The sequence below is a fragment of the Rhipicephalus microplus genome, unplaced genomic scaffold, assembly GCF_043290135.1.
Source record: "Rhipicephalus microplus isolate Deutch F79 unplaced genomic scaffold, USDA_Rmic scaffold_480, whole genome shotgun sequence".
NCBI classification, from domain to species: domain Eukaryota; kingdom Metazoa; phylum Arthropoda; class Arachnida; order Ixodida; family Ixodidae; genus Rhipicephalus; species Rhipicephalus microplus.
In genome coordinates this window covers 10,954-38,547 of record NW_027465042.1, presented here as the reverse complement: position 1 = coordinate 38,547, position 27,594 = coordinate 10,954, and the positions used below count along the sequence as shown (strand labels likewise).

General features: G+C 44.1%; 3 protein-coding genes across 3 annotated transcripts; 2 read left to right on the top strand and 1 right to left on the bottom strand.

The window, feature by feature from the left end:
- Nucleotides 1–11,106: 11,106 nt before the first annotated feature.
- Nucleotides 11,107–11,751, top strand: LOC119168149 (uncharacterized). Its single transcript, XM_037419586.2, has one exon. The coding sequence runs from the start codon at nucleotides 11,107–11,109 to the stop codon at nucleotides 11,749–11,751; it is 645 nt and encodes a 214-aa protein (XP_037275483.2).
- A 384-nt stretch (nucleotides 11,752–12,135) lies between these two features.
- LOC119159873 (uncharacterized) lies at nucleotides 12,136–16,998 on the bottom strand. Its single transcript, XM_075885930.1, has 5 exons — nucleotides 14,037–16,998; nucleotides 12,997–13,222; nucleotides 12,704–12,877; nucleotides 12,560–12,643; nucleotides 12,136–12,499 (listed from the first exon to the last, which is right to left on the bottom strand). Exons 1-5 carry the CDS (start codon nucleotides 14,143–14,145, stop codon nucleotides 12,175–12,177), a joined length of 918 nt encoding a protein of 305 aa, XP_075742045.1. The 5' UTR covers nucleotides 14,146–16,998; the 3' UTR covers nucleotides 12,136–12,174.
- A 487-nt stretch (nucleotides 16,999–17,485) lies between these two features.
- On the top strand, nucleotides 17,486–25,834 carry LOC142794701 (uncharacterized). Its single transcript, XM_075885931.1, has 3 exons — nucleotides 17,486–17,652; nucleotides 21,162–21,371; nucleotides 25,514–25,834. The coding sequence occupies exons 1-3, from the start codon at nucleotides 17,486–17,488 to the stop codon at nucleotides 25,521–25,523; spliced, it is 387 nt and encodes a 128-aa protein (XP_075742046.1). The 3' UTR covers nucleotides 25,524–25,834.
- Nucleotides 25,835–27,594: the final 1,760 nt, after the last annotated feature.

Below are 27,594 nucleotides of genomic sequence, written 5' to 3'. Positions count from 1 at the left end.
CGCGCCCACTGTGCAAACGGTACAGATTGTTGTGGAACCTACGCCACCGCCAGCGATAACGCTAGAACATTCAACGGGAAGAGTATAAATGCCGACGCGCTTCGCCGCTTGTCAGTTGTTGATTGAAGGCCGACGCTGCGTTCCCCGCTATCAGTCCGAGACTGCTGTAATTAGACTTTCCCTTTATCGGGCACAGGTTCGCCCAAATAAACAGTTAAATCCCAACACGAAGTTTTCTGTCTTCGGCCACGTCACGACCCCGTGACATCTGGTGGAGATGCTGCTTCGTTCATGTACCAGACGCCCCCGTCAAGCCGTGAACCCAGCCCACGTCGCGGAGAAGACACCGACGCCAACCAAGAGCAGCGAACAAGCCGCCGACAGAAAGGGCTACCAATGGAGTACGGGCTTCTACAAGACAAGGCGCGGAAGACCAAGGCCATGACCGCGACTGCAGCGACAATGACAACCGCAGCGTCCCAGCCCACGATGGTCATGCATCAACCCAGGGAACCACCAATTTTCCATGGGTCATCGTTCGAAGACCCGGAGTCCTGGCTAGAAATATACGACCGTGTGGCCGCCCTCAACCTCTGGGACCATGACGAAAAGCTGCGTCGTGTGTTCTTCTATTTAGAAGACACCGCAAGGACCTGGCTCGAAAATCGAGAGTCCACGCTCCGAACGTGGGATGTTTTCTGCGGCGCATTCCTGCAAACGTTCGCGAGCGTCGCTCACAAAGAGAGGGCCGCTGCTCTACTTGAGACCCGGGTTCAGCTACCAAATGAGAAGGTTGGAATTTTCACAGAGGAGATGACCCGCCTATTTCGTCACGCTGACCCAGACATGCCTGAGGAGAAGAAAGTTCGTTTCCTCATGCGAGGGGTCAAACAGGAGCTCTTCGCGGGACTAATGAGGAATCCACCGAACACCGTCCAAGAATTTGTATCCGAGGCGACCACCATCGAAAAAACCCTTGACATGCGCACCAGACAGTATAATCGTTGCCTGACTCCAGAATGCGCTGCTGCTCAAACCAGTGACTCCGAAAACCTGCGTGAAACGATCCGAGCGATCGTGCGGGAAGAGCTGCGCAAACTGTTGCCTTCGGCGCACCCTCAAGTGGATTCGATCGCCGACATTGTGCGAGAAGAAGTTCGGCAATCACTTCGAATTCCCCAAACACCGCTGCCCGAGCCAGAAACTATGAGCTACGCCGCTGCAGTGCGCCAACACGCTCCTCCCCGTCCACGCCAAAACGCCGCCCCGTCGCACTTCCGTCACTAAACACCACCGCCGCCACCACCCCCACTGACGACCTACCATTCACCAGCGGGCCAGCGCAGTGCGCCGAGGAAAACTGACGTTTGGCGCACCCCTGACGGTCTTCTACAAAAAAACGGTCTTCTACAAACGGTCTTCTACAAAAGAAAAACTTTTCACCGCTTCGAGCTAAGTACCTCCTTGTGGTGCCTTCAGCTCTGCGACCAGAACTCCTGCAGGCCCTGCACGACGATCCGACGGCAGGGCACCTCGGTGTGTCTCGCACGCTCGCGAGGATACAAGAAAGGTACTACTGGCCACGTCTTACCACCGACGTCACTCGTTATGTGAGAACATGCCGGGACTGTCAGCGACGCAAGACACCGCCGACAAGGCCAGCGGGACTTCTGCAGCCAATTGATCCACCTTGCCGACCTTTCCAGCAGATTGGTATGGACCTACTGGGGCCGTTCCCGACGTCGGCTTTCGGAAACAAGTGGATCGTGGTGGCTACCGACTACCTCACCCGCTACGCCGAGACAAAAGCCCTGCCAAAAAGCAGTGCATCCGAGGTAGCTAAGTTCTTCGTCGAAAATATCGTCCTACGTCACGGCGCCCCGGAGGTCCTTATCACCGACAGAGGAACGGCATTCACTGCCGACTTAACTCAAGCGATCTTGGCATACAGCCAAACAAACCAGCGCCGGACGACAGCGTACCACCCACAGACCAACGGCCTCACCGAGCGGCTTAACAAGACGATCGCCGACATGCTGTCAATGTACGTCGATGTCGAACACAAGACATGGGACGCCATTCTTCCGTATGTGACCTTCGCATACAACACGGCGGTGCAGGAGACGACGCAGATATCTCCATACAAATTGGTCTACGGAAGGAGCCCCGCAACGACGCTCGATGCCATGTTACCCAACGTCACCGACGAAGAAAACCTCGATGTGAGCGATTACCTTCAACGCGCCGAAGAAGCCCGACAACTTGCGCGTCTCCGTATCAAGAATCAACAGACGACCGACAGCCACCGTTACAACCTTCGACGACGCTTCGTGGAATACCAGCCCGGTGAACGTGTTTGGGTGTGGACGCCGATACGCCGACGTGGACTAAGTGAAAAGCTTCTGCGACGGTACTTCGGACCGTACAGGGTGGTTCGACGTCTCGGCCCACTTGATTACGAGGTTGTCCCCGACGGCATCACGAACTCTCAACGACGCCGATCGCGACCTGAAGTCGTCCATGTCGCGCGCCTCAAGCCGTTTCATGCGCGTTAACGAACTGAACCAGTGTTTTTTGTATTATTGTTGTATCGTAATTTATTCATTGTACTTTCTTGCATTATTATTGTACGTTCATCTTTAGTTGAAGCATCGGGACGATGCTTTTTTTTCAGAGGGGGGCAATGCCACGTTCCATTTCCGAAGTTTTTGTTATCCCAAAACACCACACGATTCTCAGCGCAAACCGCGCCTGCAGTTTTCTAGAAGGTTCCAGGCTGTAGTAGATCATTTCGATAAGATCACGCCCACTGTGCGAACGGTACAGATTGTTCTGGAACCTACGCCACCGCCAGCGATAACGCTAGAACATTCGACGGCAAGAGTATAAAATGCTGACGCGCTTCGCCGCTTGTCAGTTGTTGATCGAAGGCCGACGCTGCGTTCGCCGCCATCAGTCCGAGACTGCTATCTGTGCAAGACTGCTGCTGTAATTAGACTTTCCCTTTATCGGGCACAGGTTCGCCCAAATAAACAGTTAAATCCCAACACGAAGTTTTCTGTCTTCGGCCACGTCACGACCCCGTGACAATATCATAGCTGCATGGACGCATACAAGCTATGTAAAGCGCAATAAAGTGAGGACGCATGAGCTTCTCTTGATGCTTCAGTTCTACATAGATGCTTTAACTGTGCTGCAAAGAAATTTAACCAATGTCTGTGTGTGCAACATTGTCCATTTTAAATTATCTATATGTATATATAAAATTCCTACTGCGAGTTAAGCTACGTAGCACTCCATAACTCTTCCTTTTATTAAGGGCAATTTTTCAAACAATCAACATTATTCATTTTCTGTCTGATGACTTCGTGTCCGCAATTCTCGGTTTGGCTCGATCACAATTGTGCAGCCCTTATTTTGGAGGAATCAAAAAAACATCAACCAAAATATATTTTGGAACTGCTTCTCGGTGATATTGCCTTCCCTCAACTGCCACAGCTTGAGATGAGTCATATAGCAAGTCTCGCGCATACCTAGGCCCTACCCTTGAAGAAACTGGTCCGGCTGTTAAATGCTCAGTTTTTTCTCAAATAAATTTTTTGGTTTGAGTTTTCTCACTTCTCGAGTCCCTTCACAATCAAGCAGAGCCATTGTTCCCCTTAGTCCTTAATTTTGTTATATTATGAAATAAATAAAAAAATTATTAATGAAAATAAAAATACTAATAACTGTTGCGCAAAAAACACAGTCCCACATACGTACTTGAACGCAATATTGCTTTTATTTTGTTTTAGAACCTAAGGCATTAGAAAAGATAGCAGTACAATAAAAACGTTGAAAAAAAAACAAAAAAATATTAAACTTGACGGGACTCGAACCTGCGCCACTTAATTGTGCTCGCGTACGTGAACTGAGTGCCTTAGCTTGCTAAACTATTCGCGCTGAAGGTAGCACATGCGTTTAAGTTATCTATATAAATTTGCTTTTTACACGCTATGTGCTGGCATATTTATGTACGATATGCGATCGTATCTATTGTTGTGTGCATATGTTTTGGGATTGTATATACGTCACATGCTTTTCGCATGTCTTTCAACTATAGATTGCTGCCCCGCCGCGGATGAAAACAAGTATTTTTACACCCACACACAAGCTTGAGCAGTTGAAGGTTGTTTCCCGGGGCTCTCTTGCGATTGAGTCGGCCACCACAGGGAATTGGAGTGATACGCCATTAATCCCTGCATCTAGCTGTATTCCACTTAGTAGCTCTATCGCTTGATGACAAATCGAGCGCGGGGCGCGATGCTATTGCGCACGACCATGCCTCGCGTAGCGGCGACATCAGCTGATTGCGCTGGCCGGCTTGCTTCGATTTGCTTCAGAGCAAAGAAATGTCATACCTTGAAAGATTGCGTACTGCACTATGTCAAAATGTTACTGCTTTGTAGCCATCCTATGATTCATTGAGAATTGATAACTCTGATATCACTACTGTAGAGCTTTGCGTCGGCAACACGCACCGAACATGAAACCGCCCTACGTCTGTCGTAGAAGCAGTAGGAGGCTGTCGTCTGCTAGAAGAAAAACAAAACAAAGACCTGCGAAAATATTCATAAGTTGTAACTTGTTTTTTGAATAACCGTTTATCACTTTTAAAGTTATTTTGCCAGATAACGTACATCTTTTTTTTTCAGTTTATAGCAGCGACAGATGTTTTTTTTTATTTTTCTCACACAGATATCCAAGTCAAATCCATTCACAGCTAAAGCCACATGTTGTTTGTCGTCTTTAGGTCCGTTCGATTCACCTGCACCACTTGGAACCGGTTCATGGTGGTGCCCGATAGGTGCACGATGGGTGCGTGGCTAGTTCAGAAGAGTAGCAGCGGTGTCGACGCAGCCGGATAGCAGCGCCACGCAGAATCGAATGCCGAAGTGCAGTGATTGTGTCATGTCTTTTGCTGTGTTCCAAACAAGGGTGCGTGTGTGTCGTGTGTGCGTCCCTGTGTGTTGTTTTCGTTCGTGAATTAACATTTTCACACCTGTAGCTTTTCTGTACGAAGATGAATTCTGGCCTGCTTTCAACTGTCGTGCAAGTCGCCATGGAGCTGATGGATTCTGACAGCGACGAAGAGTACGATGACTTAGTCACAGCAATAGCAATGAAATCGGCGAGATTGGACCGAAATCGCATGCCAAGGTATTGTGAGGACGTTGTTGACCGGTATTTTGGTTTCGAGTTTGATTGATGTTTGAAGTTTTGTGGCGCAAGGGCCGTTTCACGGCCAAAGAGCGCCAGTGCATGTTACTAAGAATATGGACAATGATTGTGATAAGCGGCTGTATAAAGGCCATAAAATTCCTCGCGGTAAGGCGGGTAAAAACATACAAATAATAAAATCATGACCATGTCGTGATAGGTGTGTGTGGTGAGGATAGATGACAAGAGTTGGTGATTATAAAAAAACGATGGTGGATATGAATGGCATTAGCACAAGTGCCTCACTCGTTCATGCCCTTGCGTCCAAGGGCCGTGAGGCAAGTGCTTTCTTGTGTAACCGCCGCAGCAAAAACCTCTCTAAAGAGGTCGTGCTACGGAATGCCCGGGTGTATGATATGAAAATTATTAATTTCTTTTAAAAACGCTAACAATGATTTATGACTAAAAAGCGGTTCCCTACCGACGAACATTGCAGGGTGTAAAGGTATATGCTGTCGGTAGGGTAATGGAAAATGTCGTTTTCTTAGAGTTTCTAAGTGTTTGCACTGGATTAATATGTGAAGGACTGTCAATGCCTCTCCACATCTGTCACACAATGGTGGATCACCACCGGACAAAAGATGCGTGTGTGTCGTGTATATGTGTCCTATCCTGAGTCTTGTTAGTGTTACCTCTGTTAGACGTGATTTTGATACTGGTGGCCAATGGCCAAGGTGTGGCTTGATAACGTGTAGTTTGTTTTGTGTGTGTGTATCCCACTTGCTCTGCCAGTAGACCCTGAGTTTTCGTTTGAGAGACGGCTTAAGATCAAGGGCCGGGATTGATGTCGGTGTAATGGCGGTGCTTTCGTGGGCGGATGCAGCAAGCTGATCCGCCATCACGTTGCCTTGAATCTCACGGTGCCCTGGCACCCAGCACACAACAACATGTCTGTTGAGTGTGTGGAGGGTGCATAAAATGGAGTAAAGTGAAACTAGGACAGGGTTTTTTTGTTTTTTAAGACTGTGCAGAGCCGTTACCACACTGAGGGAGTCTGTATAAATTACTGCTTTTTGTATTTGTGATTGTTTGATGTGTTTAGCTGCCACAAGTATCGCGTAAGCTTCCGCTGTGAAGATACTTGTGCCTGGATGTAGAGGGCCGGCATCCGAAAAGGAAGGGCCAACAGCAGCGTAGGACACAGAGGAGTTAAACTTAGAGGCATCTGTAAAAAACTCAGGACGTGTGTATTTGTGTTGAAGTTCCAAGAAGTATGTTCGAATATGGGCAATAGGCGCATGTTTAGTAACTTCTAAAAAAGACACATCGCAATCTATAGTCTGCCACTGCCACGGTGGCGGGTATGCTACAGGAGCCATTAAACTGTGTGCGAGTGACACTCCAGTGTCCTCAGCTAGACCCTTCAGGCGAACTGAGAAGGGCTGCCTCATTGAAGGCCTGTTTTGAAAAAGAATGGAGCTCGACAAGTCATTAATAGTAGAGTACGAGGGGTGCCTCTTGTCTGCTTTCACCTTAAGGAAATATACAAAGGACATGTAGGTTCTTTGCAGATGAAGCGACCACTCATTTGACTCAACATAAAGGCTTTCTACGGGGCTGGTGCGAAAAGCACCCGTAGAAAGGCGGATGCCCGAATGGTGCACGGGATCCAGCATTTTCAAAGCACTTTGAGTCGCTGACTGATAAATAATGGCCCCATAATCTAAGCGGGTGCGAATAAGGCTTCTATACAGGTTCATGAGGCATTTCCTGTCACTACCCCACGTAGTACGTGACAACACTTTTATAACATTCATGGCTTTTAAACATTTTGTTTTTAAATACTTTATGTGGGGTACGAAGGTCAACTTGTTGTCCAAGATTAAGCCTAAGAATTTATGCTCAGCTTTGACGGACAGTTGTTGCCCGTTCAGTTGAATGTCGGGCTCCGAGTGCATGCCTCTCTTTCGAGAGAACAAGACACACGTGCTTTTTTGTGGGTTAAGTCGAAATCCGTTTTCATCTGCCCATTTGGAGACCTTATTTAAACCCAGCTGCACCTGCCGCTCACACATGGCCAAGTTGCATGACTTGAAGCCAAGCTGGACGTCGTCGACATATGTACAATAGAACATATTGCATGGAATGGACAAGTGCAAAGAATTCATTTTAATAATAAAAAGTGTGCAACTAAGCACACCACCTTGTGGCACGCCTGTTTCCTGGATAAATGTTTGGGAGAGCACACTGCCCAGACGGACACGGAATGTCCGGTTTGACAGGTAACTTTCGATTATATGAAACATTCTTCCGCGCACACCAAGGTGGGACAGGTCTCTTAGAATTCCGAAACGCCATGTTGTATCATAAGCCTTTTCGATATCGAGGAACACAGAGAGAAAATATTGTTTATGGACGAATGCGTCTCTGATCTGTGCCTCGATACGAACAAGGTGGTCTGTGGTGGATCTACTTTCTCGAAACCCGCACTGAAATGGGTCGAGCAAATTGTTTGTTTCAAGAAAGTGTACAAGTCGGCAGTTTATCATTTTTTCGAAGACTTTGCACAAGCAGCTTGTAAGTGCAATAGGCCTATAACTCGAAGCTAAAGAAGGGTCCCTGCCCTCTTTCAAAATGGGAATAACAATAGCCTCTTTCCAGGAGGTAGGAATAGTGCCAGAAGACCAAATAGCATTGTACAAACAAAGTAAGGTTTTTCGGGTTTCGTTTGGCAGGTTCTTTAACATTTCATACATCACACGGTCAGAACCTGGGGCAGAAGTACTGCAGGAGTTCAGAGATGTTCGGAGCTCAGCAAGACTGAAAGCTTGGTTATATCCCTCGTATCTAGTGGATTTGTGTTCAAGTTTCTGCTTTTCTATTCTTGTTCTGTATTTTTGGAAAGAGTCAGTATAGTGGGACGAGCTGGATACCTGTTCGAAGTGTGCACCGAGGAAGTTTGCTTGATCTTCCAAGGTATCACCCTGAGTGTTTACGAGTGGAAGTGTGTGTACTTGTTTTCCTGCTATCCTATGGACCATGTCCCAGACTTTAGCCTCCTGTGTGTATGAATTAACCCCTGATAAAAACTTCTGCCAGCTTTCTCTTCTGGCCTGCCGACGCGTTCTCCTGCCTTGAGACTTTATTTTCTTGAAGGTTTCAAGATTTTCGGCTGTCGGCGAGTTCCGAAGCAGCCTCCAAGCTCTGTTTTGCTGTTTGCGCGCGTTTCGGCATTCAGAGTTCCACCATGGCACACGTCGTTTTCCAGGGTGTCCATTTGTTTGTGGGATGCATTTTGTTGCAGCATCGATCAAAAACGCTGTGAAGTAGTTCACCGCAACATCAATGTTCAAAGTACGGATGTCATTCCAACCTAGACTAGCAATAGTATAAAACTGTTCCCAGTCGGCTCTGTTTATGAGCCACTTGGGAACACGTGATGGACACTCAGTTACTGTCGTGCTCAAAACTACGGGGAAGTGGTCACTTCCGTACGGATTACTGACGACTTTCCACTGGAGTAGAGGCACAAGAGATGGAGATACTATGCTCAGGTCTATGGAGGAGTAGGTGTTATTGGCGAGATTATAATAGGTTGGTTCTTTTCGGTTTAGGAGACACGCGCTCGACGAGAGAAGGAACGGTTCGATCAGTCGACCTCGCGCGTCATACCGAGAGTCTCCCCATAGCCTGCTATGCGCATTAAAGTCTCCAAGGAGAACATAAGGTTCCGGAAGTTCATCAATTAAAGAGTGTAAATCACGTTTTTGTAGCTGATAACTAGGAGGAATGTAAATCGTGCAGATTGTGATCAGTTTATCAAAAAGAACCGCTCGAACAGCCACTGCCTCAAGGGATGTTTGGAGTTGTAAGTGTGTGCATGCAATTTCTTGATTCACTATGATGGCAACACCTCCGGATGATGTAACGGCATCATCACGGTCCTTTCGAAAAATAACGTATTTGCGAAGAAAATTTGTGTGTTTTGAATTAAGGTGTGTTTCTTGTACACACAGCACTTTTGGTGAGTGTTCGTGTAGGAGTTCTTGGATGTCGTCAAGGTTTCTGAGAAGGCCCCTGACGTTCCATTGTATAATTTGAGTGTTCATGGTGAATGTAAAATAATGCTGTGTGTACGAAAAACAAGTGGCTGTTTAGACGGGGAGTTTGAGTTCACTTAACAGGGCCATCACCAGGCCCTGTTATTTGCTTTTTTGTTTTCTTGGCGCGCTCCAAGGAGCCACGCCGCTCTTTCGGCACCAAGGGTGCCGACGTATCCATTGCCTCCTCGGAGGCACTGGATGCCCGCACGTGCGGGCTGTTAGTTTGGATTTTGGGCCTCGCCTGGTGAGAGGAGGCCTTGAGACCCGAAGACTCTGGAGTCTCCGGTCTCTGTTTGAGAGTAGGCGGTGCAGCCTGGGCTACAGCCGCCTTGGGGGCAGGTGCCACAGCCGACGGCTCGCTCTGCGCGGGCCGAAGGGGTGGCGAGGGCTGGTGCGGCGGTGCCCCCTGACGCGCCGCATCAGCGTATGTAGGTCCATAGAATGGAGCGACTCTTCGCCGTGCTTCCTTAAACGTAATGTTCTCCTTCACCTTCAATGTAATTATTTCTTTTTCTTTTTTCCAGTATGTGCAGGAGCGTGAATATGCGGCATGGTTTCCTTCGCAGTTCACACAGTGTGCCGGTTCTTTGCAGTTCTCGGACACGTGGCCTAGGACTCCACATTGTGCACAAGTCTGGCGACCACGACAGGTCTTAGAGCCATGGCCATATCTCTGACATTGGAAGCAACGGCGGGGGTTCGGAATATATGGTCTCACGGATGTCTTTGTGTACCCAGTCTGAATAGTTTCCGGCAAATCGCTCGAAGCAAAGGTCAGTACTAAGTGTTTGGTTGGGATTTCCTTTTGATCTCTTCTGATCTTAATACGCTGTACGTTTGTCACGTTCTGGCTCTTCCATCCTTCCAGAAGTTCAGCTTCCGTCAGCTCAAGCAAATCTACGTCCGATACGACCCCGCGAGATGAGTTCATGGACCTGTGTGGCGTAACACTGATGGGTGTGTCTCCAAACGTTGTGAGGGTGTTCAGTTTATCGAATTGGTTTTGGTCACGTATTTCAAGGAGTAGATCTCCGCTGGCCATTTTGGTAACCTTGTACCCGGCACCGAGAGTTTCGGTTAGGCACCTCGCCACTATGAAGGGGGATACAGTTCTGGCTTGTTTGTTAGTTTTTTCGCAGTGTATAACATGAAAATGAGGAAAGATTTGTTTTGGCCGAATCAAAAAATTGATGTCTTCGGTGCGTACCCGCTTTGAGGAGGCACGATCATTAAGTAAAGGAAATGCTTTGTGCATGCTAGTTGTATGTTGTTCGGCAGCGTTGGCGGCCACCCACCACGGAGCCCAACGAGGGGACGCTGCAAGTTTGCGGATGCTGAAAGCTTGCAGACGTCAGCCGTACAACTCTGCTATAACCCAATGCGCCTAGGCCAAGGTAGGCTATTTGCACAGGGTTAACCCTTGCCGCCAGGAAGTTTGGAAGTAAACAGAAGAAAGTAGAAGACAGGACAGATAAACAGTAAGAGATAAAGACGAAGATGTAGGGAGAGAGAGATAGGAAAAGGCGACTGCCAATTTCCCCTGGGTGGGTCAGCCCAGGGGTGCCGTCTACGTGAAGCCGGGGCCAAAGAGGTGTGTTGCCTCTGCCGGGGGGCCTTAAAGGTCCAATCACCCAGCTTTGGCTCAACCCCCAGGATCCCCTTTTCCCCGGACACGGCAAAGCCACGCACGGCTAGGCGTGGGAGGGAGCCGAAACTCCCCCGTTAGCTCGGGTCCGTGGTGTCGCTACACACCAAACGCCTACTTGCGCAGGCGCCCCTGCGGGGTGGTTTCGAGTTTAAACGGATGTTTCGGCTGTCACGGGAAACGTTCGGGGATCTCGTTGCCCGCTACCAGACGTCCTCGTTCTTCCCAGATTCTCCTGGTGGTCGCCCACGGATTAGTGCAAACAAGACTTGCTTAGTAGTGCTGAGCTACCTCGGTAGCCAGTCGAGTATGTACTCCCTTGCCGACAGATTTGATATATCTGAGTCGTCAGTGCGCACGTGCATTGAGCGCGTATTGAACTTTTTACTCAGTATAAGCGAAGAAGTCATTTCTTGGCCAGACAGTCGTGAGCAAGAACGGATCAAGACTGGCTTTTTGCTAAGAAGTGAAGGTAAAGGTCCGCGCAACACCATAGGCTGTGTGGACGGTTGCCACATAGAGATTAAGAAGCCGGAGGAGTCGCCGCATTCGTACTTTAACCGCAAGAAATTTCCATCTGTGGTGCTCCAGGGAATATGCAATGACAGGAACAAGTTCATTGACGTTTTAATAGGATTTCCTGGATCTGCACACGATGCCAGGGTGCTTCGTGAAGGCCCTTTCTTCGAGGTAGCTCAGACGAAGTGTGCAGACAGTTACCTGCTTGGAGACTCTGCATACCCCTTGCTTCCGTGGTTGTTGACACCATACCGAGATAATGAACAGACCTTTCCAGCATGGTAAAAGCGCTATAACAAGTGCCACTCGCAGCAGAGATCTGCCATTGAGAATGCCTTCGGTCATCTGAAACAAAGGTTTCGAAGCCTTTACTTTGTTGACGCTGCTACAATCAAACAGTGCTGCCTTATAGTAATGGCTGCTTGTGTGTTGCACAACATATGCAACAAAGAAAGAGGTTTCCTTATTGAGCTCCAAGAAGCTGCAGAGATTGAAGAAGTTGGAAATGATGATGAGAATGATGTCACAGACCGAAGTTTGGCTGCATACAGTGAATGTCTGAGAAAGGCTATTGCTCAAAAGCACTGTTAGTGCTTCAATGAGTATTTTATGAACGATAGTGTGAAGTGAGAATGTGGTGAAGAATTTGTGGTATGAAAGAGTCGACTATAAAGTTGTCTAAGAAGAACAATTTTGATTCATCTCAATTTATTCGCAATTTTTTCTACATTGGCTTTCTACAGCAGTCACTAGACGTTCAAGAAGGCTCATTTTTGCCTTCGACCGCTCCTCCCTCTCTTTCCGGCTTTCTCTAAATTCCTGAAGGAGACACTGAATTGGCGTGCAATCCACTCTTTTCCTTTTTTTAAGGGGTTGGCTTGACGCTTCTTCAGCTGCAGCTGGGTCTTCGTGTTCCGCAGGTTCTTCTGAGCCAGAATATGCAGCAGCCGCACCTTCTGGTCTGGCAGGTTCTGCATCCTCAGATGCACTTACTGGTGTATGATCACTAGGCCCGCTTGCATTGTGGCTGTCCCTGAAATGAATGTAACCTCACAAACATGAAATATTTACATTTCTTGTACAATAACTTTACCTGTTCTTTTCAATCACCCTTCCTGGGGTAATCAATACTGTCGGGGTGATGTGATGTTCTTTTTCTAGAACATCACTCAGTTCTCTAGAAATAAAAAAATATTGCTAATATGGTGATGAATAGCTGAATATAACCTGTACTCACTCTTCAAATTCGCAAGACACCCTTCCACTTCCTGAAGAGTTATTTTTTGATTTGTTCCGTTTGTAAGCCCGCTCGAGACTTTTCCATTTGTTCTGTACTTGCAGCGGGCTACACAGACATTCAAACTCTCTAGATATCATTTCGGCAAGTGTTTGCCACAGGGCCTTTTTCGTGCTGAAAGAAATACATTCAAAATACAATGATCACAAACAGAAAGACTTGGCATGCGTGAGAAACAACATGTATAGGTTAGACATGTGGTGCATTTCACAATTACTCCAAATAACACTTACCGAAAGCCACCCTTTTTGCCGACAAGATCTTTAAGCTCCTTATATTTGTTAATTAAAAATCTTGTTTTCCGTTCGCTCCACAGCTCAGGCTCTGAAGGATGTTCACTAGCTTGGCTGGGTGCCACAAGTGGAACGTCTGACAAACGTTGACTAGCATAGTCATGGTCATCACAGTTTTGTTGCTGTGGCCCATTGTTCTCAAAAACCAATGTGATTACTGTTCCATCTATAAAGAAAATGTAGCAAGAGTCATGCTTCAGGAAGGCTTTGTTGCTGATTGAAAGGTTGCATGATGCCATTTCATTTGACAAAATCGTACATCTTGTAGGAAATAATGAAACCACAGATGGGCATGAAAGACAAAATATTAAAAGAATGTTATATTTTGCACCTTTAAATACTTGTATTACTGCGTACTAAATTTGGGGTAATTGAACTGCTTGGGACTTGCGAGCATTATTTTGTTGAAAAAAAAAAGTGGTCATGGAGTAACCTTGCTTTTTTTTTTACACACTGAACCGCCATTTAATATACACAACATTGTGAAGATCGCGAATATATTGAGATAAAAAATACTGAGGACCTAACAAAGAGCCACAACGTGAAGAATGGAATGATTTGAAAGGCTCCGCAAAAGACGACGGAAGGCAACGTCAAAACTGTTGACCGTGTACACGTGCTTGCGAGATATTTCAGGGTTAACTTGCTTACCCTGAAATCTCTCTAACGTGGCCATTAAAACTTCTTAACATGCCCGTAGTAACATTATGCACAAACAATAAATTGTACACAACACGTCGCAGTTAACGTTTTTAAAGCCTTGTTAAACGGCCTTGTGTTAACAAATGCTGTCCACCCGAGAGCCTGCAAAGCGATTGTGGTGCCAAAATATGCGAGACGCGCATTACACGCCCGTCCGAATACCAAGCAGCGCACTGGCGTCCAGCCTAATTTTGTGTCGAAACGTTCACATACTTATTGCTCTAATTAACACAGGCGCTATGAATAATAATCAGCAGACAAAACAGGTGTATGCCTACCAGGTGCACTGTAGGCAAAACCGTCGCCCTGTGGAATTCGGCTTCCGTCTTCGCTAAGGATAGGTGTCAGGAGCATTTCCACGCCGTCTACGTTTGTTCTCACCGCCATCGTCGATGCCAGAGCTGCTGCTGCAATCGTCTGCTTGCGCTGCACCACGCCGGCACTGTACCGGCACCCCCGCGACCAGAGGTGCAATAAAATGCGGGATAAAACGTGAACCAAGGCTGCACCTCTCTCGCACTTTTTGAAACGAACGGCGGTGTGCAGAGGGCGCTAGGCTGCACCGCTGAATCGAACGGTAGGGTGCAGCACTTCGTGAACTGGTTCTCGTGGTGCAGGTGAATCGAACGAACCTTTTGTTTCTGTGGGCATGCCATTTCGGTGCGTGTCTCATGTGTTCGCGCTGCTACACACGAGAGCACGAAATGTTAAATTTACGCAAGGAAGCGCCGTTCCTCGTTCGTGTGATGTGCTAAGATTGCGCCCTATTCCCGCGGTTGTTCGAGTGCGGATCAAGTGCGAGTCGTCCAAGGAATCGGCGGGTTGGGCGGGCGCTCGAAGGACTCCGAGGTGACGGCTGACACCTGTGGTCGCTTCCCTCAGGACAGTGTGAAAGAAACTAAAGGTAAGGGGGACACTTGTTTATGTAGACCAAGTATGCCACTCAGTGCAAGTGTGTGTTGCTGCACTTGAACGAGGCGTCGTGAAATGGCAACCTTACGCGCCTTTGCGAGTGCGGTTGCCGATTCGCTTTGACAACGCTAACGCCAGCAGAGCCATGGCGCATCGGCGCGGCCTTACTGGAGCTAATTCGAGACAACTGCGGCAACATGCATGTGTATGGTGATCGATTTTTTCATATGTGCAATGTAGTGAGGAAGACGCACACGGCGCTTGCTACGTTGTTGATTAAACGAAGCCTGCAGTGCCATTCGATGCAAAGCAGCATTTTGTTTACATTCGCGGGCGATACAATTTGTAACTTGGCTCGATTCACCTAGCCAACCGCCTAAATGGGTTGATTAGCATACGTTCACGGTAGAGCGTTATTATGCCCCTAAACAGTGGCGTGTGCTTGTTAAAAGATATAATGTGTGTGCCTAGTGTAGAGAGAGAGAGGGGTGTTCGTGCAATCTGCATGTGTACCTGCAAGACGCCATTGCTTGTAACTAATGTACCGGCCAGCACCTACATTGTACGCCTGACTGAAGAAAACTTGCATGCACAATGTGAGATTTTGTAATCTGCCAGAGTTGCTTTCTATAAAATAATACACTGCCAGCTTGTTCAAAATATGTTTCGCTGCTGTGTGGCAGGGGTGCGGTTATCACGCTGTTGTGTAGTTGCTGATGCAAGCACTTATAGTTTTGATGCGTTAATATTTCTCATCTAACTCATCAGGTGTTTAGCTGTTTCAGCACAAACAAGGCAAAGAGAGAAGGAAGACGGGTAATGACAGGACCAGTGCAGACTTTTGTTTGCAGGAGAATACCCATGTTGGTGTATTTATTGTGACAGCCTTTCTGTGTTGCTTTTTTGCCCAATTTATGCAACAACACAGTTGTCAGCAATATGAGAGAGAACACTGAAATGAGCTTTTAAAGATCATGGTGACTAAATGCCTAGTAACTCACAGCACAAAGTAACAACAAAAGACATCAGTATGATCAATGTGGATGAGTACAGTCTTGCATCTAAAAAATATATTGTGCAAAATGTTGCCTAAGTAAGAAACCTCTCTATGTTTGCAAATAGTGTGACGTCACTTCGAGCACCGTGCCAGCCATTCCCTCTCTCTGTGCAAGGGCTGGTTGGCAAGGAAGTTGTTTGTGACGTTCCTAATAGACCACTGAGATGTATGCGATTCTAAACCTGTAGCCTAATATATACGTAATCTTTTGTGCAGTTACATCGCTGCATCTGACACCTACAACTTATTTGCATATTTACATTGCTCCCTTAGGACCTAACACACAAACTTGTTGTTTGCATTGTCACTTCATGAATATCGAGCGGTAAAGGTACTGAGTATATGTGAAACAAGAATCTCTGCTTATTACATGAAGAAATATGAGGCCTTCGATAAAACGAGTTATACCTTTATTGAGCTTGCGTACTCGTCGGGGCGATTCATACATGCAGCTTCAGCAAATGGTATCTTCCAGCCCAGTGACCTTGCAATTTTTTTCTGCACACAGCGCAAACACCGAGATGTACCCACTCGCAGATGGTCACGTCAAGTGCATATTTACCTTGACTAAAATGTCGAATCAAGTTTTTTCATCGACCGGTCCCTGCCATGAGTGCTAGTCTTCGCAAACAAGACACATTGTTATTGACACTGCACACACCACACTCAGTATTCTCAGTTGAACCGATATTCTCAATACCTTTCAATGCACACTACATGCCGCAATCAACAGTGCACATTTTTGAAGACTATGCCGCTGTTGCTCGCACAGGCCACCACGTGTGTTCACTTCTTCAAGATAAACAGACAGCGTGGCAAATATTTTACCACACAGTTTACCAATCAGCTGGATGTTTGCTGACACATACTACAGCTAATGTCGACATTGTAACGTGAAGTGTAAGCTTTGAAAAATTAAAACTTGCCCCAAACACCGCACGACTGTACCGGGCTGAGCCACCAGCGGGAGTGTTTTTCCAGCCACACCTTTTACATGTGCCAGTGACATCATGCTGTGACGTACCTCGGTAGGGGCCTATCGCTGCATACTTTATGTGAATGAGGGTCCTGTTAGTGAAAGCAGGCATTGTTGATTTCGTAACTTGTTCATGCCCAACTGGACCTTCATTTGCACAAGTTGTCTGACTGATATTCAGGCGAACTTTTGTGTAATAAATTATACAGTTGGCAGTCTGTGCTTGCCCCATACTGTTGTTACCGGTGTTTCTTGTTACTTTGCACTGCTCATTACTACTCACCTACACAAACTAGCCTATCTTACCGCTGTTTTGGACAAGATGCAGCAGGCAAGTGCGATAGTGTTCATAACTTTAAATTCTTGAGCAAAATTTATCTTTTCATATTCAGTTAGTTGCATTCATATCAGTACATTATAAGAAATCATTGATTAAACATGAATCCGTGTTCCTTTACATAATGCTCACAACTCTAATATCAAATTGAATGGTGTTTATAAAAAACATGGGTTTTAGCTAAACTTCATGCTCTTTTCTCGAAGAGCTGACAAAACGCTATTGCATGCTTGCTTGCCATGAATTGGACTGTGTTCTAAATACATTGCAATTCTTCACCGGACTGCCAGTACACTTCACATTGGGGGAACATTTAATAACCATGGATTGATTAATTAAGAACGGAAATAAAGAAGTGGCAGGCCGGGATACTTGATATTGGCATCCATTTTGCTACCTAGTGCATTATCATGCAAACTTCCTATAGAGTGGTTATGTGTCTTGCATGTGTGTCTGTAAACCAAGAACTGTGGGTAGAACTATATCTTACAAATGGTTGCAGGACTGTGGAGGCTGTAAGGCTACTAAAGAATGGTGGAATCCCTGGACATGTGTTCAACCTTGCTGCATCAGCTCCTTGGTGTTTTCACGGCATCTTTACAGATGTGTTGGGTGAGTAAAGCAAGCAGGTTTCAACACAAGGAAAAGTATAATATAACAGCACCTCTTGTGCGTGCCTTACATCCCAAGTATATCAAATATTTATCTTGCCTTGTGGCCTGTAATTTTTAAAGAGACACTTCTTTTTGCTTTATATTTGAGTCTTGATGCTTCAACAGCAATGTATTTGTGTTTGACAGCAAGTGTTCTTGAACAAATAACTGATCTCAATAATGACAAAACACCCTTCATTTTTGGTCCTTAGCATAAGCTAGCACTTATCTGTAGCAGATTCAATTATTCATGTTTTGCTGGGATGATAATGGGCAAGTAGCAAAGGCAAGTTCAGATTGGAGTGGTCGGTGACGTCTGTTTAGGCTCTGCCATATTGCTTTGCAACCAGAGTTACTTGTGGCCACATATACAATGAAGCCACATGACATGCATTCTAAATGAGATTACCATATCACATTTCACTTCATCTTAGTATGTGCCAAACAAATGCAGATATCATTAGCTTGCCACTATAAAGGGATCCTAAACCAACACAAGGTTGAAATTTAGTCGTGGTGTTGCAGCTGTGTATGACTCTACAATGGATACATAGCCGTGATAATTTGTCTATATGTTGTCGCAATAGTAATGTTACACACATTGTACGATACAAAAGAGGTCCTCGCTTATTTCGCTTTTTTTTCGCTATGCTTCTTTCTTGTCTCTTTTTGCCATGTGCTCCTCCTCACTGTACAAGGAGCAAGAGCAGTGGGCATACAAACACGTATATAAAAAAATGTTGTAAGGTGAGCACTGAGAAGCTGAACACTTCCAAAAGGCTCAAAGAGGTAAAGGTATTGTTTCTAGGTACTTTTTGGGCACCCATAGATAGTTGTGCTGCTGCAGTTAAAAAATAAGTTAAATGTTAAAAATTAATTGGAGATGGTTTGGCACCCATAATTGCAGTTACATACAGAACTAGGTTTCAATGCGTAAGCAAAATCTGTTTACTCTAAATCAATCCTAATGATATCTGAAATTCAGGAAATATTCATAGAAAACCTCAGGAAAAGGCTAAGTGGTTGCCCCTTGAATGTGAAGGAGATACCCTTCTTCTCAAAGGTCAATAGACAGTCTAGTAGTCTCGATATTACATGCACTATAAAATATTCTGGTGTGGTGCTTTTCATGCATGTTATAATGAGAGGGGTTTTTAATAGAACTGTTGTCACTTTGCCCTGCATTGCTGAAATTGTTCACATAGTTATAATACATGAATCACTTTATGCCTTTTGATTTTATGCAAATGGTTTGCTTACCCAGTCGGTTTAACTTGATTTGGATAAAATCATAAATGCTCTAAATTTTTTTCCTATACAGCAGGTTTATTTTTGAAATACGCGACCATTGATGTGAACGCAGTTGGTGACGTGCTTGATTAATCCTTCACTATCACCACTCTAACTACACCTGCTACAGTGCATAGTGCGACAAAAGTAATGGTACTTCACATTACCGGCAGCATACACCTCTATGTCTCAAAATAGCTTAAAAAGCCTGGTAAAAATGTGTGTAAGTTTTTTTTTTCGCTCCAACTAAATATTCTGGTCTACTCAAAGTAGCTTCCACTCTTTTAAGTTCCTCAAACATTTAGGTGTTCAAAAGAAGTATCAATGCCATATACTTTCTTTGTCAGCCTACTCACCACTCTAATAATGAGAATTACCCGACAACATTACCCAGTAAAATAAAGGGATGTTATAAAAAGTAATGTCAATTCAATAGTCAAAAAACGTTGCCAAGTTACGTTTTTGTTCACTTTTCTTTTCACAATTTTGTTAAAGTTACTTTTGATAACATCCCTTATAGTTTGTTTGGCATCATTTTCTGCTAGTTCTCAAAAGACAACAAACCCTTAAATTTATAGTTCTTTCCTTTACTCATGAATCTGAAACAGTGAATCTCAGTAATCTTAGCGGTGTGTGACTTGTTTTTTTTTTTTGATCAGTTGTGCATGTGTTCAAGTACATGCATTTAGGTGGGAGGGCGAACTATTGCCTCCTCCTGTGACTAGCAGATTTTCTGAGAACGGACAGATGCATAATGCTGCCAAAGAAGTATAGGAATATATGAAGTAATCGAAACGTAATTGCAATCGTAATGTAATTGCCAGTAGGCAAAAAAAAAGGTGTCCCACACTCGCCATAATGGTAACAGGCAGCGCTGACTGACTCTTCCATGTATAACTGCACATATATACCGTACAAAATGGAAGAGGGATAGCCGCCATGGTAACTCAGTTGATAGAGCATCGGACATGTTATTCGAAGTTCGCTGCCTGTACAGGGCAGGTTATATTTTTTTTTTCCTGCCCCACCACGGTGGTCTAGTGGCTAAGGTACTCGGCTGCTGACCCGCAGGTCGCGGATTTGAATCCCGGCTGTGGCGGCTGCATTTTCGATGGAGGCGGAAATGTTGTAGGCCCGTGTACTCAGATTTGGGTGCACGTTAAAGAACCCCTGGTGGTCAAAATTTCCGGAGCCCTCCACTACGGCGTCTCTCATAATCATATGGTGGTTTTGGGACGTTAAACCCCACAAATCAATCAATATCTTTTTTTCCTTCTACTTTTCTTTCTTCACAATTACAACACTTCTATTCTTCTTGAAGATTTTCTGGTGTAAAAAAGGTACCTTATAATCTGAAGAGGCAAACAGAATGTGCCAGTGTACGAGTTAGCTCTTGTAGTGGTTACAAGTAAGATATGTTTTGAAGAATAAATCATTCTGCCACTTGCCTAAAGAATGGCTACAGGACATGGCGCTGGATGCACTTTGTTATTTTTGAATCAAGTTATCTTGTATTCTATTTTTATAAATTACATAGGATACACATGACGGTATCACACACTTTAACGCCACAAAGATTATGCACCGAACAATGTTATAAATGCGAAATTGCATAAGGATAAGGTGAAAACTGCACCCTCAACGAGAATGTACAGAAAGCACAGGGTGCAGGTGTTTCCTTCTGCCCGTTTTTTTCAAGTGCGAGCTGTTTTCACCTCGTTCTGACCAACTAACTAGATTGAGATGTGTTGTTATAGTGCAAGAGGATGCTACACGGGAAACTAGGTTTGTCTCAAAGTCTGTATGTGTCTTTCAACCTATACGGTGCCCGGTTCAAGAGTTCATGCAGACCAGATCGTGTAAAACAGGACCGTGTAAAATGGACCGTGTAAATAAAATAAAATGGACCATGTAAATAAACAGGATCATGTAAAATGTCGTTTTCGTGTGCAACTGTAGTTGTCGTTGTGCTGAATGACCTTTCTTTATATACACTACATAATAAACTTGCTTCTTTAGAGTCGAGTGCATCTTCGGATCGATTGTAAATGTTTGCATATGCGAGGCCTTAAGTTTTATAAAGAAATTCCTCAGTGTGCCACGAGGAAATGTGTGTTCAGCGAAAATTTGTATATCATTATATACAACTCTTAAAGCCTCGTCTACAACTTTATGCAGGTTGACCTTGAGCAGAAAACGAGGAGCGGCAGCAGCCCCCAGAAAAGAGCAAGCACCCTCCAAGCTCCCGAAGCTCTCTTCGACAGGAACAGCAAGGTCACTGTGTGGCATTGAAAACCATTGCAAGGAGTGCCTTATCAGTACTCTGTGCTGCTCTTTCATCGCAGAAGACGAAGTTGACCACTCCAGAGGAACTTCACGCTGTGTATTGTGAGTGCTTCAGTGGTTTTGTTTTTGTCCAGCCAGCAGTTAAGAAATCATGTGTCAGATTCAGCCAGGATGGCTAGAGGGAGTCGGGCAGGCATGTTTGGACATTTGTCTAGCTAAGTAGTGCCAATTTTCGCACTGGTCCTGTTGGAGTTACTGCCACAATCACAGAAGCTACAGCACCTCTCTAAATGTACAGATGTGTCGGAGAAGATTAGCTGCATTAGGTTTTTCTATAACTGATAGCTGCCAACATTCTTCATTATACAGGAGTTTTGTTCCTCACGTATGGGTCTAAAGCCCTCTACAAAAAAATGCAACACGTCTACTTCCAGAAGACTCCAAGGCCCTACTTGTAGGTTTTTTCGGCTTGTATCATAAGCACCTCGTTTGGGGTACATGAACATTTTATAAACATGTACAGCGAAAATTTTGGGTGGCTGGTCGTTTTGTCGTTATCTTGTTCCTCGCAGTATTCTTAAGCATGTTGTGCATTACATTGTCAATCTGGTTCATGTGCATAGAAGACATTACGAAGTTTCAGGCTACAGTATAAAAAGCCTGGAAGCAAGCTATCAATAATTTTTTAACAGAGTTGCATAATCTGATACATGATACATCACTAAACTTTCGTGCGTATTCATCAATGTAAGCTCGTCTTAGTGTTATCCAAAATGAAGATGTGAGTCGACAGATGGAAACATCTAGTGGGGTAGTCAGGGTGAACAGTAGAAGTGCTTCAGACAGGCTGGCCGATGTTGCGATAGGAGGACCTATTTTTTAGAAGTCACCTTGTCATCCTTGGCGTGTTAGTTTAAATGGGGTCAGTAATGACATCATCTTTTGGTATAGGCGTGTGTGCCTGTTGGAAATGTTTGTCTGAAAAAAAAAACCTATAACGCAGAAGAGTGCAGCCCTTGCTTCTTTTCAAGTTAGGTTGCGCTGATACGAAGTGTTCTCCTGTCGGAGGTTGGGGGTAAGGGAAGCAAAAAAAAAAGATGAATGATAGAAAAGAAGAAGAAAGAAAAGGGGAATGCAAAGCAAAAGTAGTGCTACACGGCTCCAACTTTGCATCCCCCTTTTCTTCTTTTTTTCCCTTGTTTTCTTTTTTCACCTTTTTTGTTACATTTGCATTGGCCCATCTAGTGCATGAATCAATGACACATGGCTTTGCTATAACAAAGATGCCTATGTGGTGTTGGATTGAACAGTGCATTGTACTTCATTTAGTTAATTACAGACTGATCAGTCTTGCAATAAGTGCTTCCTGTCTATCACCACACATGTTCAATTGAAAAGTTTGTGCTTGGCTCTTAGTATGCTGGTATATAGCTTGTGTCTTGGACTACTCAAAATGAATGTTATTTTGCTGCTGTTTATGGTAATGAATTTATCCAACATGAAAATATCTTGCCTTGTGAACTTTGTCGGACCTGCCTTTCCTTTTCTTTCCTATGCAGGCATTGTATGGGAGGGAGGCAGTAACAGAGAGGTGATAGCTTGAGCTTCGGAAGAATAAATGCTGGCAGTGAGGCAATTACGCATCAAACATCCCAACCATTTTGCCAACCGTCCTAAATGTGTTTTGAAAAAAAATATTGTGCTCGTTTACTGTATTTTTCTGAAAACAGCAAAACGCTAAAGTATATCGCAGAGAACAAAATATTAGGCCACGTTGGTGCCTTCTGGACTTCCCAAGATGTCGTCTGGGTGTTGTTTGTAAAAAGTAAAGTGTTTCAAAAATACTGCCTCTTCTACACCAAATTCGGTCTTGGTATTAAGTAAAGGTGATTGTGTGTAGTGCATGAAGCTCAGTAATATTAGTGAAATTTTTTCGCCACATCAAAAGCAAGGAAGCAGTTCTCTTTATATGGCAAGTTATATGATTACACTTTGTCTTAAAGTAGAAATGAATTTTTGAAGTTTTCTTATGATGGCTGTTTTCTGCATTTGATGTACGACAGCTTCCGTTCCGAAGTTCCCCATGGCCCTCAATAGGAGACTTCAAAAATAATTTTCTTCATGTAAACAAAGGTTGTAATGATAACACTTGCCATGTAACAAGAACTGTTTATTTGCTTTCAACTTACATATAAAAGTAATTTTCAATTAGACAAACACACAGCTCAAATTGCATCTTAATGTGGACAAAAACGATTATATAGCGATATTTGTAACCTGGACCTAACATTATTTTTTTTCGTAAAATATAACTTCTGTGCAGTAAGTATTTGTGGCTCAAATATTCATACAAAATGCAGTATTGCCTTACAAGAAATGCAAACGATAAAAAGTTTGGCTGAATTCTTCAAAGCCTATGTAGCAGAAAAATTGCACTAATGTTACTTGACTTCAAATACTTTAAGAAGCATCTTTACTTAATATGTAGATCAAATTTGATATGGCAAGAAAAAGCGGTACTTTGAAATTTTTCTCACAAATAACACCCGCACGACATTCTGCGAAATTCTGAAGGTACCCACGTGACCACTACTCTTTTCTCTTCAAAGCATTTCTGCAAATAACTATTTTCAGAAGAGTAAATTACCATCATTTTTTAAACTACATCTGTGATGGTCGCCAGGCAGTATGGTTTGTATGTTTGGTGTAGAATAGCCCAGTGCAAAAAACAACAAATGGCTGAGCATCCTTTGACGCTCGGGCAATTTCGAAAGCATTTGTTTGTTAGCAGCAATTCAGTTAAGCCCTTGTCTTTATGCTTAGGCCAAGAAACAAAACACAAGTAACTAAAGTAGTCCTAAGAGTCATGTAGTCTCACTGTTCCAAGGCTTGTGGAGCCTAATTTAGTGCAAGCTTCACCATTTTTTAAAAATTCAGATTCAACCAACAGGTTTTGGAGGCACAGTGCATTTTCAGCTAACTTGTTTCACACCAGTTACTTAGATAAAAAGCGGAAAGAAGAGATAAAAATACCATTTTAAAGGCATTGTAGGTAATAACAAAAGGACTGCTTTCTTTTTTTGTGTGGTGCTTTGCCTGAACGCTGTGCTTTTTGTGGTATAGTTCATTGTCTAGTGAACATAGGCCTTAAAAACTAACATTAGCCATGTTGAGGTCGATTTCTTGGTTATAGTCATAGTAGCCATATAAATAATTATGACTTCAAACTTGATTGTTCTTTTGAAGATTTTTTCCTTGCATAACGATATTTGAGAGTCTTGGGCAATTTTGTTATAAGAAAACGTGATGTCATAATAGGGTCACTTTTTGTAGAGTCGTTCAGTTCTACCTTACCTTTTACATTCCTAATAGAGCAGTTATTTTCAATATTGGTATTTAAAATGGAATGAGCATGCTGTATGTAGTAAGGTGTAAGCACTTACAGATAGCACATGCACCCAACTTTCCTGTTGGCAGTTTATTTCTGTTATTCTTGATTTATATGTGGGGTTTCACGTCTGAAAACCACTATATATGATTATGAGAGACGCCGTAGTGGAGGGCACTGGAAACTTCGACCACTTGGGGTTCTTTAACGTACACCCAAATCTGAGCACACGTGCCTACAGCATTTCTTCCTCCATCGGAAATGGAGCCGGGGTTTGATACCGCGACATGCGGGTCAGCAGCCGAATTTCTGTTACACTTGCTCCCCTATATGTGTGCAGTTCGGTTATAGTTATCTGGCTTGCACAGATTTTTAATGGCACCTGCCTGGTCCTGCTTGCTTTCATGGTGATTTTAACCTTCATAAGTTGCATAGGTTTAACTCTCAAAATTGTTCAAGATGCCAATTTTGTGCACAAACTGTATAGTATAAAGGCAGCAGATGTACATGCACACACTATTAAATGAACATTGAGAGCTTTCACTTGCAGTTCCTAAAGTTTTACTGTGCAGGAAGCGTTTAAATCATAATTTCATAAGGACATATTATTCGATTATCTCTACCATTGAAAATCGTGACAACATAGTTATTTTCACTGTGATAAGCATGCTGTTTTTTTGATGTGGCAGAACTAATTTATACACTCATTCCTTCTATTATTCACATATGCATAACATGAAGGATTGTGTGCCTTAAACTTTCAGTTTCATTCTTTGTGTTATATTTCTTGTGCATGTAAACTATTGTGCTAACATGTGTCTCTCACATTATTTGTGCCAATTATTTTCATTTCCAGGTGCCTATGAAGGACACACAAGTTCTATCGCAGTGACCTTCGAAATTTACAGTGGTGCCGGAGCCTCAAGCAGCATTTCGCCGATCTCCACAAGGCATTCATGAGATAAACACAGCGCCACACTTTCACAGTGCTATGATTATTATTTATGTTTAAACATTTCGTTCTAAAATTGCTGTTACATTGTGCCACCATCCTGTGGCTTAGGTGGAGCTCGTGAAATTGCGGTGCAGTCACCTCATTTGTGTACGATCAACACTGCAATGTCACTATTCACAGCTGGAGCATACAGACAAATAAAAAAACATTGATTGTAGCAGGGCTGATGTGTATATTAATGCTTCTCTACTGATAATAATAACTTTATAAGTTCTTTAGGTCTTGCATAGAACACTGCATTAATGTGTTGCAATGTAACCACCATTTATGATCGCTAGCATGTTTAGTAGTCTTGTAATGTATTTTATTTAAAAGGTAATTTTGCTTCCGCATCACGACAATTAGTAAGATGCCGATGATTCAATCCCTCATCATGCACATTTAAGAAATATTGAGATTTGTACACAGTATTGCATGTACTCAAGATGTGGACGTCTATTCAATTTACACATTATATTGCTTTGCACTAGATTCAGACGTAACATGCACACATTTCAGTAATTTCCACATGATACGTCTTTCCATAAGATGCGGAGTCCGCATCACACGTCTTATGCGGAGTCCGCATCATACGTCTTCCATATTCCAATAATTGCGTATGTGAGGTCTCTGCATCTTACGGAACGTTTCAGTAGGGAACACTTATCTGCGCAGTCGATCCGGAGCGCTCGAAAAACACGTCCATCCACCGTGACAGCCCGAACACAAACTAGATGGCGCGTCACCCTCTGGGTGGGGTGCTGGGGGAACTGCAGAATGTGTTTCGGAAACACAGGAGGTTGGAAGACAATCTGTTCTCACTGACGCAGTGCATCGAAATAGCAGAAAAAGAACACAGGCCCCTGTGGCTAGCATTTTTGGATATCAAGGAAGCGTACGATAGCGTGGTTCAAGAGGAATTGTGGGGAATACTGGACACACTAGGCGTGGAACATGTAGTCACTAATCTTTTAAAGGGTATTTATCAAGGTAACAAGGTAGTTATAAAGTGGGAAAAACAGGTATCCAAGCCTGCAGAGGTAAAACGGGGGCTTAGGCAGGGGTGCCCCTTGTCACCCTTATTATTCATAATGTACCTACAAGGATTAGAGGCGAAATTAGAGGGAAGTGGACTGGGCTTCAACCTCTCTTTAGTCAGACAAGAAAAACTTATTGATCAGGCACTACCAGCATTAGTGTACGCAGATAGTGCTAATGGCCAACAACAAGGAAGATTTGCAGAGATTGATGGACATCTGCGGTAATGAGGGAGATAGGTTAGATTTTAGATTCAGTAAGGAAAAATCAGCAGTCATGATTTTCAATGACAACGAAGGTAGTGAGCTTAGAATACAGGAGGTCACGCTAGAGATAACAGATAAATACAAATATCTTGGCATATGGTTTTATTAATGGGACCGAGTATCTGAGGGAACACGAAATATACGTGACGACTAAAGGTAACAGGAATGCAGCAGTCATGAAAAATAGGGCACTGTGGAATTACAATAGGTATGATGTTGTGAGAGGAATATGGAAAGGGGTCATGGTTCCTGGGCTGACGTTCGGCAATGCGGTCTTGTGCATGAGATCAGAAGTTCAAGCAAGATTAGAAATTAAGCAACGTTGAATAGGTAGGCTTGCTTTAGGAGCTCATGGGAATACACCAAATCAGGGAGCACAAGGTGATATGGGATGGACATCATTTGAGGGCTGGGAAGCTAGCAGCAAGATAAAATTTGAGAAGCGATTGAGAGAAATGGGGGAAGAGCGTTGGGCTAGGGAGGTTTTCAGCTACTTGTACATGAAGAATGTCGATACAAAATGGAGGAAGCGAACCAGGAAGTTGACTGGTAAATACTTAGAAAACAGCAGGTGGCCAAACCAAAAAGAACTATCGGTTAAGAAGAAAGTGAAGGAAACGGAGACTGACATGTGGAAAA

Bases quoted from the DNA above. Each gene is read 5' to 3' on its own strand.
- LOC119168149 (XM_037419586.2), top strand. From the start codon at position 11,107: ATGTTTCGGCTGTCACGGGAAACGTTCGGGGATCTCGTTGCCCGCTAC.
- LOC119159873 (XM_075885930.1), bottom strand. From the start codon at position 14,145: ATGGCGGTGAGAACAAACGTAGACGGCGTGGAAATGCTCCTGACACCT. The intron at 13,223-14,036 runs GTAGGCATACAC...TTTTCTTTATAG, and splicing joins TTTTGCCTACAGTGCACCTG to ATGGAACAGTAATCACATTG. The intron at 12,500-12,559 runs GTAAAGTTATTG...CATTCATTTCAG, and splicing joins AGGGTGATTGAAAAGAACAG to GGACAGCCACAATGCAAGCG.
- LOC142794701 (XM_075885931.1), top strand. From the start codon at position 17,486: ATGTGTGTCTGTAAACCAAGAACTGTGGGTAGAACTATATCTTACAAA. The intron at 17,653-21,161 runs GTGAGTAAAGCA...AACTTTATGCAG, and splicing joins CATCTTTACAGATGTGTTGG to GTTGACCTTGAGCAGAAAAC.